Source organism: Eumetopias jubatus, unplaced genomic scaffold, assembly GCF_037043125.1.
Source record: "Eumetopias jubatus isolate StellerSeaLion01/CBP00866 unplaced genomic scaffold, mEumJub1_p1.0 scaffold_15, whole genome shotgun sequence".
Taxonomy (NCBI): Eukaryota; Metazoa; Chordata; class Mammalia; order Carnivora; family Otariidae; genus Eumetopias; species Eumetopias jubatus.
The window spans coordinates 93,868,056-93,884,484 of NW_028274821.1; the positions used below are offsets into that span (position 1 = coordinate 93,868,056).

Genomic DNA, 16,429 nt, shown 5'->3' on the forward strand with positions numbered 1-16,429 from the left:
ACCCTGCGGCTCCCCAGGCTCCAGGGGTGGGGGGGGCCACACCGGGCCTGCCCAAGGGACGCACCTCACTTGCTGCCAAGGCGGGGGGGTGGGTGTGGGCGTGGGTTCCCCAGCAGACCCCCCTCCTGCCCGCACCCGCAGGCAGGGGCCTTGTCCCATCCCCCCACACCACCCCTGGTGACCCACAGACAAAAGGAAACAGATGAGGGCGCTTGCGAGCGCAAAATACTTTATTTACCAATTTGCAGTGTAACAATTTGCATCTAGGAAAAATAGCAGCTCCCGCCTGGCCTGGGAGGGAGCTTCTTGAATCAAAAGTTGCTGGCAGTCGGCGCAGGCAACGGTGGGCAGGCCAGGTGGAGGAAGCTGGGGGGTGCCCGGAGGGTCTGGGGTCCCAGGACCCCACTGAGTTTGGACCAAGGGACACAGAGGCTGCTGCCCGGTCAACCGCCCCGGCCCCTCTCAAAGTGACAGGAGTAATGTACCCAGACGTGCACGTGGGTGACCCTTCCTAGATGACCCAGGGCCCCAGGGAAACGGGAGGCCTGCGCGAATTCCACAGTTATACCATTTCTGCACTTAGATTTAAAATACCAAACTACGTTCCCCAGCAGAACCTACAGAAATTATTTTCTAATGATTCTTATAAATATTTAAATCTTTTCTGCAGTTTCTTCAGAGCTAACAAGAATGTGAGTAATTTTCAGAACAGTCGATGGAGCCGTAAAGCTTGGAGTCCGGGGGGAGGGCTCTCCCTTTGTGGTTTCAGGTGGCTGGTGGTCGGCACACGACCTGCGGAAGATCTGGTGTGGGAAAACGGAGGCGGGGCCTCAGACTCGGAGCACGTGTCAACAAAGTCGTCTCCGCCCTCTCTCCAAGATGTCACCGACCCGAGAGGACGTCAGGCGAGAGAAAGCAAGGCAAGTGGATGGCGCCGTGAAGACCAGTCACGACCGAGCACAGGGTCGATGATCACACAAAGGTCGTGGCAGCCCCTCACGGTTCTCTGACGAGGAGTCTGATCAGGCTATTCACAGCCTGGAAAAACCCAAATCCAATCTGTTACAGTGACAGTTTTAGTACTGGTGGATCCATGGGGACCAGTCCCGTGTGGGACGCAGCTGTCAGAGGCAGGACCGCCTCTCGTGGACGGGCAAAGCCAGGCCCCTGGGTCGCATGGGACACAAAGAAGCAGCTGGAGATGTCTCTGCTACCGGACAGAGATGCACTTCAGTGACTCAGGCCTCTCTCAAAAGCTAACCGAATTCTTGCTAAACCGAGTCCACAGTTCCTTGAGGACTCTGACGCAGAAAGGACCTCCCAGGGCCGCCAGGCAGGCAGTGGGGCCTCTCCTGGCCCCAAGGCTCGCTCTTCGCTCAGCGTTTTAAAGAACCCTTGGCGGGGGGGGCGGGGGGGGCATAAGGAACGGTTAGGTTTGCAGAGACACCTGGGTTCCTCAAGAGCAAAGTCTTTCCTGCAGCCAAGATGCCTCCAGCCTCGCCCAGCACAACGCTCTTCCACAACTGAGACTGTTTTACCCTTAAATCACTGTTGGGTGAACGAAGGAGCAAAGAGCTCCCCGTCTGGGGCAGCCTCGTACAGGAGCTGTGCACCTGGCCCTGGCCGCCCTTCACAGACGGGGGGGGGGGGGGAACAGGTATGATCATGGTGGGGGTCACTCCTGTGCCCACTCGGGAACACGGGGGTGTTGCAGGTGACCCGTTGGAGCTCTTGGGGGAGCATAATAATGATTTCAGGGTTCCAGATGCTGCACTCCGGGACGCGGACCCTTCTAGCTCAACGCCGGGTATTTTCTCTGCCCAATCCTCCCCATCCTTGCGCCTCCCGAGGGGGCCGAGACCTGGAAAGACAAGGAAGAGCGCTGACTTCCACGCGCCCAGCCTCCGAGGCCGGCAGCATCCCGGGAACACCCGCGAGGCTCGGGTGTGCGGGACCGTCTACACCGACCCACAGGCAGCCGCCGGTAACCGACCAGGTGGGGACCAAATCGGGCGGTCTCTTTAAAGGTGTCTGCGGTTTTGTCGGGTGGTGGGAGGGGAGGCCGATGCCGGCAGCCGCCCCAGGAGAACCCGTGGGCAGCACATGGGCGTTTACCTCTGCCCCCTTGCAAATCCTAGTGGGAACGAACATCAAAGAATGCGTGTACAGCACAGGCTACAAGATGGAGGTAACAGGACAAGAAAAAAAAAATCTTGGAGCAGAAAAGCAGATGCGCGGCGGCCAGGTTGTAACTCGAGTGGGATGTGGTCGCCCTGAGGTCGGGGTGGCAAGGTGCCGAGGGAGCAGGTCTGGCGACCCCAGGCAGTGACGGCAGGGGCCGCACCAGGACACCTGGGCTCAGGTGAGAGTTTCTATCCTGAATGCCAGGACGACCCCTCCCCACTCCTCGGCTCCCCCCAAACTGGCAGCCAGTCTGTACACTACAGGCAAGAACTGGGAATGGAAGAGGGAGAAGGCAGAGCGAGAGAACCACAAGGGAACATTCAAGAACATTCCCCAACTGCAGGACATGGGCTGGCAGGTGAAGGGCGGCCAAGGCCAGCACGTGGGAGTCAGACCCAGACCCACGGCGCAGTGTGTCAGCAGGAAAGTGCAGGAGCCCCCGCTCGGCCAGGAGCAGGGGAGGGGCAGACCAGGGAGAAGGGGCACGGGCGCGGTGGGTCGCAGCACGGGCTGGGGGACAGGAGAGCACTGACCTGTGCAAACTGAGCAGGGCTGTAGAAGGGCACGGCTGCCCCGGGAGCGGGCCCTGCAGGGGGGTGGTCACTGGAAGCCTGAGAACCACAGAGAGCCCGTGTCAACACAGTGCCGTGACAGCAGTTTACTCCCTTCGTGAACACAGACACTACTCCTGGGGGACCGTTTACAGTGCTCTAAGTAAGCCACCGAAGCAGGTCGAAGACACTTCTCGCAACACTGGATTTAATTACGTCAGGTTCACGGGAAAATGGTTAAGACATAAAGCAGCATGCAGAGAGAAATGCCTTAAAACCAGAACATGCGGGAACGAGGAGTGCACGGCACCAAGACGTCCCATTAGCGTCGACTTTAAGCAGTTAGTAAACATTTTTGATTACTTCAGACCTCCGGTATCCAGCTATCAAACCCAGTGTTTTAGTATGCAAATAAAAAGGTCACACGAAGCCTTCTATTGAGCCAGTGGAAATGCGTTGTTCCACGATACACAGAAAAGATGAGGCATTCCTTTATCTCCCGCCAAGACTGGCCAAAGGACAGCTTCCCGCCGCCCTCGGCCTGGCCCACGAGACGCTGTCTCGCGCTCGAAGTCCCTCCTGCCCCCGGCGGGCTTCTGAGACCCACTCACACACGGCGAGCCTACGCCAGAGGCCGGCCATGTGGAAAAACCAATCCAGAAAGAACACAATTACAAGACTGCAATCATTCACTAGGACCATTTTGGGGTCCAAATGCTTGTCAGTGCCTCTGGACGGCTCCCGACTCCCCGAGGGCCCTGGGAGAAAGGAACACTGCATCGTCTGACGTGCAGCGGACGGGGAGGCAGTGGGGCGCGTTAGCGACAAGGGCACGGCGGCCAGCCAGCACAGCGCTCTCAGAGGGAACACAAAGGCGACCCAGTTCAACTCGTGTTCAGTGAGAACCGCCAGCCACAGGTACCTGATAAAAATGCTGGCTTACTTCACGCGATAATGAACTCATTGAACTACAGCGTGAAAGCTACAAAACAGCAAGAACACACACAAAACACAGACAAATAAAAAATCAACATGCATGTTGCTGCTCCAAGCAATCAGTTTAACCCCAGAGAGCTTCATGACGCCGTTAGAATCAGTACAGTCCAAATGGGAGAAAAGCCAGGGTTAGCTTAAAACGCCTACTTTCGTGGACAGTTTTTATGGAGAACACGCCCCTAGCTGGGGGCCTTCGGCAGCCCTGCTGTGTGAGCGGAGCCTGGGGCGAGTGTGCTCCAGCTCTGCTCGACGTGGGGCTCCCGGGCAACTCTGCACAGACAACTGGGACCGTCTGTTGTGCGAGAACACGACACCTTGCAGGTTCTAAAAAGCTGCTAAACCGCCTTTTCCGACTCGTCAACACTCGCTTTTAAAAGAAGAAGCCACTTGGACAATACACACGAGTGAAGTGCCGGGTCTGGCTTCGGGGAAGGTCCTCTCCTACGGGGAGCGCCTTACCTCTCCTCCCTGGGAGCTGTCCTCACGGGTGGGTGGGAGCTCAGGGCCAGGGAGCGACGCCGAGGAGCCGAACGCCTATCAGAGGAAGAAGACATGCAGTCCTCCTCACTGGGCGGAACGGCACGGCCCCCCTCTGGCCCTGGCGCCGAGGCGCTCCGCTCGGTGTAAAGCATCCCTCTGAACAGCTGCAGGGCCCACGGGCTCCACTGCGGACGGACGGCCCATCTCTAGGGAACGCGGACCCTGGGCCCTGCGATGGCATTATCACCCCATCTTCGAGCAGGAAACAGGCTTTGAGGAGTTACATAACCCCTTACGTGTTAAGCAGCTCATTAAATGGGGAACCAGGCTTGCAAAATCCACTGTGTCCACCTCAGACACCAGACTCTGAATGATCCTATTTCACGTGCAAGTTCCCAAAATTAAAAAACATCTCTATGACACAGATTCCAGTAACCACGTGCACATGGTTATACTCTGCTTCTCTTGAGGACCTATGTTCAAGGGAGAGAGACTTCCGACAGACACAGACTCGGCCCCTGGGTGCACGGCGGGCCTGATGCAAAGGTCGGGGCCACCTTTCCTGGGCAGGGTGCGGGGCAAACCCTCACCGACCTCCTGCCTGTCCTGTGTCCCCGCTCACCTGGGGCTCCGAGGCCGGCTCTAGGTTGGCTGGACCCCCTGCAGGCGCCTGCCCTTCCCTGCTGGCCCCCTCTGCAGGTGGGGCTTCCTCTGCGTCTGTGAAGGGCACAGTGCGGGAAGCTGTCATTCCATCTAAAACACTGCTGGCCTTACACTTCCCACAGCCCCACTCGTGGGGGACAGGGGAAGCAGCCTGTGAACGAGCAGATGAACCCAGGCTCCCCGCACATCGGCCGGGTCACTCTTCCTATGGGAGATGAAAGCCGGAGGCTCTCAGAAAAGGGGTCAGAGGTCAGAAGGTCCCGTAGTGCCTACCTGGGTTTGGTCCGAACAAGTGAGCAGGAATCGGGAGTGGGGCAAGAGGAGCAAAAAACTCAGCAGGAGCAAGAGCTGGTTCACTCCGCTGGGGCCCCCCTGGGTTTAAAACATCCACGTAGCGTGCTCTGGCTCCAGCTGGGCCGGGAGAAGCGGCAGATTCAGGTCAGTGCACCACATGACCCCGCTCCCCGGGGCCCCCCCTTCCCCGAGCGGGAAGAGCATGCGGGGACGCGACTTTCCACACAGCACAGCCCGACTGCCACCCGGGGGAGGTGCCCGCCCAGCACTTCGAAGCTACCAGCTCGGGGGCTGCTGAGCAGGGCTCTCACGCTCTAGGGAAGGGGAGCTCTCCCTGCGGACTCGCCTGCAGAGAACCAGGATGCCCTCTGCAGACAGACGGACCGCCATCTGACCCATATACTTACGGTCCCTAAGCTCTGGTATCTCTGGAGAACAAGCAAGTTCTCACACCAACTCTGATCTCCGGCTTGACTTTGTTACCTGCTTTCCTAGAAAACATGTTCACAGCGGCCCTCGGGGGCCCTCCAGGACCGGGGGGTGCAGCGAGCGGAGCCTTGGGGAGCGAGGTTGGTGGTGGGGGTGGAGCCTTCTTCTGCGGAGGGAAAGCGGCTCAGAGACCCTCCTGCGGACCCGAAGCCGCCGAGACGGCATGGGGAGCCAGGGCCCAGGGAAGCGCGAAGAATTCTGACTTACCTCCTCCTCTGGCTCATTTACATCCACCCATCGGTTCTTCTTTTCATCCCAGACGATCTGCCACGATTGTGAAAAGTAACGGAAGACGTCAGGAGGCAGAGCTGAGCAGAAGCAGCACCTGCTTCCTCCCGACACGGCAGCCTCCGGGAGACGAGACCCTGGCCCGCTCGGCGACCACCGTGCACAGGAGCCGGCACGCCCCTCAGGGCCCGCCCTCCATGACACTCACCGATTTGTTCTTGTCGTCTGGCAAGTAAGCTTCGGTCCTTTTTTTCCCAGGAAGCCAACGAGAGAACCAGGATTCACTACTCTAAATGTAAAAACCAGCAGAGCCACCTTGAGGACACGGTGCTGGGTGAGGTGAGCCCGGCACAGAAAGACAGACCCTGAGGATCCACTCCCGGAGGACCCAGAGGAGTCAGGCCCACAGAAGCGGGAGCGGGAAGGGATGGTGTTCAATGGGGACTGAGGGCCACTCTGAGAAGACAGGTCCCGGAGGAGGGCGGAGAGGGCGGCTACAGAGCAGCGTGCGTCGAACGCCACAAAACCGTGCCCTTAAAAATGGCTAAAATGGTAAGTTTTATGTTATGTGTATTTTACAATTAAAACATCTGAACAGTGTGCCTTTTGGAGCTTTTCCCGTCTAAATGGCAACGAATGGAAGCCTCTGGCGTTCTCCGGGACTGAGCAGTGGCCAACAGACTCGGAATGTCCTTATGGGCCCCCCTCAAACACAGTCCCCCGCCCCGTGTCCTATACTGGGAGCAGTTAGGTGTCAGGGACGTTCACTTCAATCCCTGAAGGCCATACTTCAACTAAAACACAGACCAACGAGGAAGCAGCAGGTGCGTGTGCTCTCAAACCCGCCACCCTGAGTTCCCCAGCGGAGGGTGACACAGGTCTGCACGCTCACGGCCGGTCAGCGTGTCCTATTCCGGCTCAGGCTCACACACACTCTGAATTAAATTTGTGTTTCCTTACGATGTTCATCATTAAGGGGCGCCTGGGTGTCTCAGTCGCTTAAGCGAATCTTGGTTTCGGCTCAGGTTGTGATCTCGGGGTCATGGGATCGAGCCCCACGTCGGGCTCTGTGGGGAATCTGCTTGGGTGCCCCTTTCCCTCTGCGCTCCTCCCCCACCCCATGCTTGCTCACTCTCTCTCTAAAATGAATGGATAAGTCTTTAAAAAAGAAAAGACGCAGGGCGCCTGGGTGGCTCAGTCGTTAAGCGTCTGCCTTCAGCTCCGGTCCATGATCCCAGGGTTCTCGGAGGGAGCCTGGTGTGGGGCTCTCTGCTCGTTGGGGAGCCTGCATCTCCCTCTCCTGCTCCCCCTGCTTGCGCTCTCTCTCTCACACTCTCTCCCTCTCTCTGTCAAATAAATAAATAAAATCTTAAAAAAAAGACACTAACGGTTAAATAAAATTTGATACACCAAACTGTATGAAAATTAAGAACATGTCCTGCATAAACTAACATTAAGAGAGCAAAAAGGCAGTCCGCAGACTGGGGGAAGAAGACACTGGGGAAGCACACGTTTCACAGAGGACGTGTGGCACAACATTCAAGTGGGAGAAGACGCAAGCCAGCACCACACAGGAAGACACACAGGTGGTAACGGGTACACGAGAAAGGTGCTTGGCGCACTAGCTTGTGAAGCAAAGCGACACCAGGAAGGGCCACGAACCCCCGCCGAGAGGCTGCCGTGGAGAGGCCCGACCCTGTGTGTGCGGGGACAGGGACCTCCAGGCCAGTGACGAGGAATGACTGGGCCTCTCTGGCTCTGCTGGGGGAGGTCACCTGGCACAACCACCCAGGAAAACTGGTGGCACCTTCGCACACCGGACGCACAGCTGTCCTGGGCCCTAGGCACGTCCCATGAGAAACAAGTGCCTTCACCAACAAAAGACAGAGAAGAACACACATATGGCTTTTACAGAACAACCCCAAACTGAAAAAAAGGCCAATGTCCGCTACTGAGAAAAAAAGGATAAATAAAATTGTAGCATCTGCATACAACAGATGCTATGACACAATGGTTTTTAAAGATTTACCCCCTTTGTAAGAAGTTCTGGGACAGGTCCCAAAGTCAGAAGAGGCCACCCTCTAGGGATGGGTTCTGACAGGCCATGGACACACGCGGCCTCCTGGTCCCGCTCCAACTGTGCTCTGGCTGGTGGTTATATGGGGACACGGACACCTGAACGCTCATGAAGCTCTGCACGCTCCACTGGATGCTTAGGACACTCGGAATGCCTTTGCCCCGCCGCCAGTGTAGGAGGAAAGCTGTCTGTGGGAGCTGCACCCCCTCCACGGGCCCTGGGCCCCCACCCTGCTGGAGCTGGGCCGTGCATCACCTTCTTGGGCTCCTTGGCCTCTCTCCTGGCAGCTGGCGCAGGTCTCTTCACTTCAGGAGCGGCTGTTGGCGGCTGCATGGAACTGGAGCTGGCATGCTCCCAACCCGGGGGGCCCTCAGAGCCCTGCGACATCCTGGAGGAGCCCTGTCCCAAGGCAACATGGGGGCAGGCTCGCCGGGGCACCTCCCCAGGAGCCTTCAAGACATTGGTGAGTGACGCGAGCAGAGCGAAGCGGGCTGGGGGACAGCTGCCCCTGCTTCCGGCCTGCTCTCACAAGCAACCGAATCAGGGCGCACGGCAGGACTCCACACGGGGGGGTGGGGTCCACTGGGCACCACGGGGCTAGAAGAAGGGGTGTACATGAGTGCACCAAGGTGACGCTGGGCACAGAAGGGGAGGGGGCGTTTTAAAACACAGACTTGTTTTTTTTCCAAAATACTTATCGCTGAGCGTAAACCCTGTTTTCCATAAACTCTCATTTTGCATGAGAATAAAGTATCGTCGTGGGAGAACGCCTAACGGAGTCTAAGGTACAGCAAGTGCCTATGATGGCGTGCCCACGAAGGCCCAGTTTGTCAAGAAGGCTTCGGGACGCCCTGCACAGAAAAGCACATGTCCCTCCCCGGGACAGCAACAGAGGGAGGTGCTCTTTCTAGCAGACATCTGTGCGAATGGCAATGAGGACTTCAAGAGGAGCAGTGAAGTTTCAGGGGTCCTGCTGCAGAGAGACGGCTGCAGGACTGGGGAAGCCTCTCCGTGCCGGACAAGTCGCCATCAGCAACACGGCCTCCCAGGAGGGGACTGTCTGCACCTCGAAGCGCTCTTCCCCCCTCCATCCGTGCTTTGCACCAACCCCTCTCGCTGCCAGGTCTGCACTACACCTCACGTGTGCTCTCCTGCTGAAGAGCAGCTTAAAAGACAATTTCGTGGTTTTCACTGTTCTCCTCTTACTACAACTGGAGAACGACAAGTTCGGGCTAATTAATGCAACTTATGGAAAACAAAGAGCTTGGGGGGAAAAAGTGGGAGAGTACCAGATGAGCAAAATTTCCACCAAAACCCTCTTCTCTCAGCTCCAGAAGCGAGTTTCTCCCAAGCGCCTCCGGTGCCATCGCCCCTGTCAACAGAAGAGAGGCCACTGCGGTCTCCGTGTCGCCAACACACGACAGGAACTGGCATGACGCGCTCGCGACACAGTGCAGCTTCTCACAGGGCCACCGCGGTGCTCAGAGTCCGGCTGGGTGTACGTTTGGCTTTGTTCAAGGGCACAGAGCCGGACCGGCACACAACAGGCATGAGAAGCCCCACGAGGGACTGCGGACGGGCACACCTCACGGCCAGCCCGCCACACCCGGACACCCACTCGCGCTCCACATGCCGACACGCAGCTAAGTCCCGGAAGAAAGCAGCAGTGGTATCAACGAGCCCTCCAGCCTACGGCTTCCAGAACGCTTTGTATACACCGACGAACAGAACCCGTCTCAAGTTCAAATGACTGAAGGCTCTTCCACCAATCGCCTCCTTCAACACGAAACCCAACAGAGCTCTGCTCTCAGAACGGCACTGCAGCAGGCCTACCTGGGTCCTGGCTCCTGGCCTCCTGGGGCGTGTGCTCACTTTCCTGTAGAGATGGTGCACCAGGTGGCAGGCCAGGCCCCGCGTACGGAGCTGCAGGGTCAGGCCCAGAGGGCTCTGGAAAGCCAAGGGCAGCCCCTGGGGATCCACAGCCAGGCCCCAGCTCAACAGGGCCTGGGGGTGGAGGCACCGGGAACAATGGCACCCTGGCGGGGAGGGCCGGCTGGCTGTCGGGGCGGGCCGGCGGAGCTGCACCAAGAGAGCGAAGAACAGAAGCCTGAGGTACTGGCGCTAACTCCGGGCACGTGAAGAAGCTAAGTGGCGGTCCCTCAACAGTTTATCACGTGTCCCTTCGTGTGGCCACGTTTCTTTCGTTACGGGATAAGAGAACCAATCATCAAAGCAGAGAGTGCTGACGATGCCAGGGCATTGATAGTTTGGGGAAAAGCAGAACATGCACTTTTTAGGGACAAGGGGAAGACATCATTAAATGTCATGTGTGGCCTGGACCCTGACCCCCAGCGAGACCCCAACACAGCCTGGGGAGCAGCGGCCTGAGAGTTCGGTGTTCACTGCACCCTCCCCGCCCCCCTCCTCCCCCTCCAGGGCTCAGCAGGCCACCCACCCACTCAGACGAACGGTTAAGGCCGTGAGACCCGACAGGCTCACCGAGGGAGCAAGCATGGGGAGAGGGAAGGCTGAGTGCTGGGAGGACCCGTCCCCTCCGCTCTCCCGCAGGCAGAACGGCGATGTCCCACGTTCGGAAGCAGTGGCTGCGAGGGGAAGGTGGGGAGGCCTGCTGCTTCTCCAGCTGCACGGGGCTCACCTGAAGGCAGCAGCCGCACCCCCTGGCCCAAGTGCTCAGCACTGGGCCCAGGCGGTGCCAGCAGCGGATTGCCGGTGCCCGGGCCCCCGGGCTGGGTGGGCGCTGGCCCGTCGCACTGCCCCGCCTCCGAGCTCGGGGTGCTGGGACAGCGCTGGGGGAAGGTCCCGTCCCGACTCCATGCCGTGGCGCCCTCCTGACGGGGAGAAATAGCAGGCATTTCTAAGAGCCCGACATGGCGCCGCCTGGCCCCGCCGACCCGCTCACTGTGTCCGGGCTTCAGGAGGAGCGTGAGTGCTCTGACCAGCGTGCACACCCCTAAAATCGTACCGTTCACACCGAACATGCTCGGTGTGAAAACGACGGGGGCGTGAACCACACCTGTCAGCATGTCTCTGACATGCTGTCCCCTGAGACTGAGGGCACACTTCACACCTTGACCTGCTTGTCCACACACTGCAGCTGGACCAACCAGGCGGGCTCAACAAAGGCCTCCTCCTCCGGCTTCTCTCTCAGCTGCGGGTCGAAGAGCCGCAGCTGGGACGCGATCTGGACACACACAGGGAGGAAAGGGCCCTGTTACTACCTGGCATGACAAGGAAGACCGTGTTTTTGAAACCTACCGTCATCTGGAACAAAAAGCATCTTCAGGGCCCAGTGAGATAGTTCCCATCACATAGGGTTTCTGAAGCGTGTGGTGACCTGCCCTGAAACCTCGCACGTACTGCCGAGTCATTGGAAAGGGTGCGTGGGACCTAGAATTCGCTCTAGCGAGCCCAGCAGCCCGTGTGCACAGAGGCCGCCAGCACCTGGGCCCCCCGGAGCCGACTTTGCTGCCCCCGTCATCGACTACACAGACTTGGCTTTACTGATCAAAATGCTGAATGGACCCAGAACCGCACACACTCTGATGGGCGGTGGGGGGGTGTGGGGACAGTGCAGGATGGCGGTACGATGAAACCAGGTGGTCTTAGCTCAACAGCTCCTGAAGCTGCGGGAAGGAGGACTTGCTAATTATTTTATTTCCTTAGACGTCTGAAACTTCCCACAGTAACGCTTTCTCAGGTTATCATGCGAGCGCGTTTCCTAGAATGAAGCCCCTCGGGGGAGGGGAAGAGCGGCACCCTCGCACCCTGGGCGCCGGCCGGCCCTGTCTTGTTTGCGCCTCACTCACTCCTGCAGGCTGCTCGCGCGGTGTCTGTTTTACAGAGCAAGAAACTGAGGCTGGCACTGGAACAGCACGGACCCCAACCCAGGCTGCTGGACTCCGGAAGCTCATGCTGTTAATCGCTAGATTCAACCGCTCCACAGTGAGTTTCCTGGAGATGGGGTCCTTCTTCCTTCAAAGCTTATGGCCCAGCTTCCGTAGTGGGGTAAGGTCTCTGAAAACTTCCTAAGCTAACACGCAAAACACCCAATACCTGCCCAAGAACACCTGAATTTCTAAGCTGTTGAAGAAGGAAGCCCCGAGTGTCTACACGGTCACAGCTCAGTCCCCAAGTCCAGTGATACTGACTTGCCCACGGGGTAAATGCTGCTGGAAGCACATTCAAGCAGACGTTACCTGAACCAGCTGGCTGATGAGCACGGGTGAGTGCTTGTGCGGCTGCAGCAGGATGCTCTTGGCAATCACCTCGCAGTAGTGGAAGGCCTGTGTGGCCAGCCCCATTTCAGCCAGGCGGCAGGAGTAGATAAACTTGAACACCTGGGACAAGGGAGCACAGCACAGTCGTCCCAGCACGCCTCCAGAGCCCCCGCGTCACCCGATAGCCCCCCAAGCTGGAGCTCCTCCGACACCTTGTGTGCCTCACGTGTGCCCCCAGCCCCCCCCACAGCACTGAGCTCCGACCCCAGAGGGCTTTTAGATGAAAGTTGGAACCAAGCTTCTTAGAAACTCACTTTTCCTGTTCAACACACTTACTAGGCTGGTCACGAGGGGCTTGTCACCACGAGTGCCCGGGCCAGCCAGCATGGCAGGACAGCTGTCCCCACTAACACTGCGCTACACAATGTTTACACCACACGCCCCCAGACCAGGTAACACTCTGCCCGAGACACTAAAAACCGTGGACAGAAACTACTGGAAACCATACGCTCAAGAAACATTTTAAATGCAAATGAAATCCTCAATTCAATAGAGCTTACTTCTCAAGCATTACAGATGTCTCCCTAAGATTTCCAAAAAACACTATCACTTTTTGTGTAAGAGCTCAAAAGCCCTCAACAACCAAAGACTTGCTAGCACTGACCACCCCACTCGTAAAAACCACGGACCAGCGTGGCTCCAGCTTACCTGGAAATTGGGGAAGGAGCAGGTCTGTGCCCCAAGAGACTGGGCATATTCATAGGCTTCTGTCCTCTGAATAGCTTCATTGGTCGCAAACTTTGAAAACGGCAAACTGTTGAGGAAAGAATTTTAATCCTTGAGCAAGGCACCCAGAAGCACATCACGCCACGTGATCAACACCTCGCGATCGAGATGGGAGGCTGTTGCCGCCGGGTGCACACGCGCCATTTCTGGGTTAACTGATGGAGAGATCCTTCCTTTCTAAAGAAAAACAAATACCCTGACGTTCCTCACCTGTGGTTCGATCCAATTAAGACGAGTTTTGTGGTTTTCTTTGTGTAAACCCCCAACCCGACCTGGGCCATGAGGTAGCAAAAGTGTGCGGCATCTAAGAGACCTTTTGAAGCTGAGGAGACATAAAGCAGACCAAGACTCAGTGACTGCAAGTTCTACCAGAAATCTTAACACGTGGACAGCAAACACCAGAGAGGCCATACAAATGGAGAAGCCCCGTGGCCCTCCACACCCTGACAGCGGCTCTCATGCCCAGGCGTGCTGGGTGCCCCCACCTCCATGCCCGCACCTGCACCCGGCCTACCCAGAGTGTCACCCATGGTGGCCATCGCCCTGGACTCCACATCCACGTTGCTGCTCAGGTTGGACAAAACCATAGCAAGATGTGGCCTCCAGTCTCCCCACTTCTCATCTCCGCAACACTGGGGTCAGAAAAAAGCAAAACAAAATAAACCCTTATGCTTGGAAGAGAGCATCACTTTCATCTCGTCACAGGTGAGTTCGCAGAGCACAACGCAGAAGCTGGAACGAGAGAAAGTGCAGACCTTGCGGCCCAGGAGGCCATCTGTCACAGGATCAAGCCCGGACAGGGAGCAGGACCACGGGGACCCTGGGGAGAGCCCCTGCACACTGACCGTGGACGCAGCAGGCATCCGCCCCGACATCAGCTGGTACACTGTCTGCAAAGGGTCGTTGATTGGAAGACTGTTGGCGAACCTAGGCAGATACGAAGAGAGAAAGAGCTAAGTCAGCCCTATTTAAAAGACAAGCAGAAACAAGCCCGGTCTCATCTTGGCCCTTTGATGACCGTCAGGTGCCTGACCCAGGCAAAGTGCACAAAGCCCAGTATTTGAACAAAAGAATAAAGGAAATAAAGACTAAGGAATTCGTGATGGTTTCACAGAGCATAGAAAACTCTGCAGTTAAAAAAATGTTTACAAAGCCCTCAGCAGTCCAACCACAGGGAAGAGGGCCCAGCAAGCCCATGCCGGTGTGACAGCAGCATGGTGCAGAGAACACGCCCCAGCTTTCTGTGACAAGGGCTGCAGGTCACTGTGCTTCCAAGAGCTGCCCAGGCAGCGCAACTGGGCCAGCAGGACGTGCCCAGAAACAGTCTACACAGTAAGATTCTCTACCTGGTCATGACGCGGGCGTGTGTCCGGCTGTCCATCTTACTTGCAAGTAACAGAGCGTGACCCCATAAGGCATTTTTCATGGCAGACTCTAAAGCATCCTGCAAAGCATTTTAGTGGTTACCTGAGTTATCAGAACAACTTCAGTGACATACGTGAGCAGAAGCAACGGCCCGTGTGTCGTTACACGGGGGTGGGGGCGGGGGCGGGGGCGGGGGAGAGGGGCCAGAGTGCACATGAAGGAAGGTATGAGTCACAGACCTGCCAACACACGCGCCCGGTTCAGACAAGAAGGAGAAGCCCGCTTCTCCCAATCTGCCCTAGTTGCAAAGTCCCTGTGGCAGTGGGTCTGCGAAGGCTTTGTTGCTTTGTTCTCTGCTAGCAAGCAGCCAGCACAGGGAAGGAGCACACAGATGAGGAACGAGGACGAGCGAGCAGCAGTCCTGCCACCTCGGACTGTCCCTTCCACTATGAGCAACGCCACTGGCAAGCATCCCCAGTTCCAGAACGACACACAAGGCCTCCATGAACACCATCTCAACACAGACAGAGCCTTTACTAATGCGGCCTCCCCTGCGTCCAGAATCATCTGGGGTAGCAGTCAAGACGACAGCCTCTTCAAGGAGATGGATGTGTCATGGTAGAGGAAACGATAACCAAACCTGACAGATTCTACAGTTCCGATCCGTCCTATGACGTCCACACAAGAATTGTTTATTTACCAAATACGAGCTTTCCAAGCACATCACGACATCAAAGTACTAAGAACTCTGGGCCCGTGAGAGCCCAGCCGCCAGAGCGCAGGCATGGCCATCCCTGGGTCTGCACAGTCCCGGGGAGCTTCCCCAGCACACGTGCGCTCTGTGGCCTGCAGGGCTTGGCACCCACCCAGCACACACCCCGCTGAAGAGACAGTGAACGCACGCCTAACTGCGTGAGGACAGCTGGCTTTCTGTCCCGCGCACGGGTCTGTCCCTGAGAAGTATACGCAGCAGGGGTGCGGCCAAGCACAGGCAAGTCTCCGACGCTGGCGACCCCTGGAAGAGGGCTCTGCTACCGGGAGCAGACACTCCGGACACCAGATGTTCTTCACCGAACGAGCCCGTGGCGCCGGGCTAAGGTGCCACCGCGCCTAAGAGCAGGACCGTGCACGCCAGGGCCCGCCCGGGGCCTCACCTTCTTGCGGCCGTATAGCAACAGCTCCCGGAACCTCTCGGTCTCCCTTTCAAGGGCACTGCTGCCGGCTGCCTGGCTGTCAGTGAGAAATGAGAGCTGGGCCTCCCCGGACTCCTCTTCCTCCACTTGCTCCACGGCCTCGTTAGTGAAATCAATCAGGTTGGCCTCGTTGGGTGACTTCCCAGGAAGCCACGCGGTTTTGTGGTCTCGTAACAAAAGCTCCGCGAGGTCTGTTCCCACCACGGTCTGCAGGGGCCGCGGGGGCAGGAAGGAGAAGAAAGCGCGTCACTACACACGGAACTTACCGCAGGCGTCCCGGCATGGGTGAGGCCCCCAACAGGATTCCTCAAATGAGCACGTTAAGATCCCATGGGCACAAGCCACTGCTCACGACCTGGCCAGGAGCAGGACGGACAGACCACAGATGACCTGACAGGCTGACAGAGGCAGACCCAACCACACGCCCTTGAATTCCACTCCCTGAAATCACCGCTAAGACACTTGCTGAGCGAGCCCCTGGATGGGGACGCTGCTCGCCGCCCACAGCTTGGCACAGAAATCCCGCCCAAGTCCGCTGGGGGGGGGGGGGCGAGACGGAGGCCAACAAGAAACCTACCCCATTCTGTCTGCACAAGAGAACAATGAAACTCCAAAGGAGACTTGCAGACTCTTTGTCAATTAAATTTTCGTTCTGCAAACATTTTGTAGCTTTGTTCTGTGCAAAATTAATAACATCCACTTTATGGGTGTCATCTCTGAAAAAAGAACACACACTCAATGGACAGCAGCAACTGCATCTGCGAAGCTGGGCGCAGTGGCCGCCTCCGCACGGTCGTCGTGGGCTGCTGGACAGGGCACGTACTTGCCGAGTGGTCCTGGGAACGAGCGCAGCTCCTTCTGCTCCGGCATGTGCTGCAGCAAGGT

The 16,429-nt window shown here is 57.6% G+C and overlaps 1 protein-coding gene across 8 annotated transcripts in view; it reads right to left on the minus strand.

Moving 5' to 3' along the window:
- Positions 1 to 212: 212 nt before the first annotated feature.
- SEC16A (SEC16 homolog A, endoplasmic reticulum export factor) overlaps positions 213 to 16,429 on the minus strand; it is a 33,411-nt gene continuing 17,194 nt past the window's right edge. For 3 of the 8 annotated variants that reach the window (XM_028094821.2, XM_028094827.2, XM_028094820.2), the window contains 22 exons: positions 16,368 to 16,429; positions 16,122 to 16,260; positions 15,506 to 15,751; positions 14,333 to 14,430; positions 13,832 to 13,913; positions 13,501 to 13,618; positions 13,197 to 13,308; positions 12,909 to 13,014; positions 12,180 to 12,320; positions 11,051 to 11,164; positions 10,619 to 10,811; positions 9,796 to 10,041; positions 9,252 to 9,334; positions 8,218 to 8,361; positions 6,094 to 6,174; positions 5,865 to 5,921; positions 5,652 to 5,763; positions 5,148 to 5,285; positions 4,834 to 4,928; positions 4,191 to 4,265; positions 2,718 to 2,795; positions 213 to 1,861 (listed from right to left, as the gene is read on the minus strand). In XM_028094821.2, coding sequence (XP_027950622.1) covers positions 1,793 to 1,861; positions 2,718 to 2,795; positions 4,191 to 4,265; positions 4,834 to 4,928; positions 5,148 to 5,285; positions 5,652 to 5,763; positions 5,865 to 5,921; positions 6,094 to 6,174; positions 8,218 to 8,361; positions 9,252 to 9,334; positions 9,796 to 10,041; positions 10,619 to 10,811; positions 11,051 to 11,164; positions 12,180 to 12,320; positions 12,909 to 13,014; positions 13,197 to 13,308; positions 13,501 to 13,618; positions 13,832 to 13,913; positions 14,333 to 14,430; positions 15,506 to 15,751; positions 16,122 to 16,260; positions 16,368 to 16,429 — 2,589 coding nt within the window. In that variant the 3' untranslated portion in view covers positions 213 to 1,792. The other 5 variants (XM_028094823.2, XM_028094822.2, XM_028094826.2 and 2 more) reach the window with 5 other exon arrangements.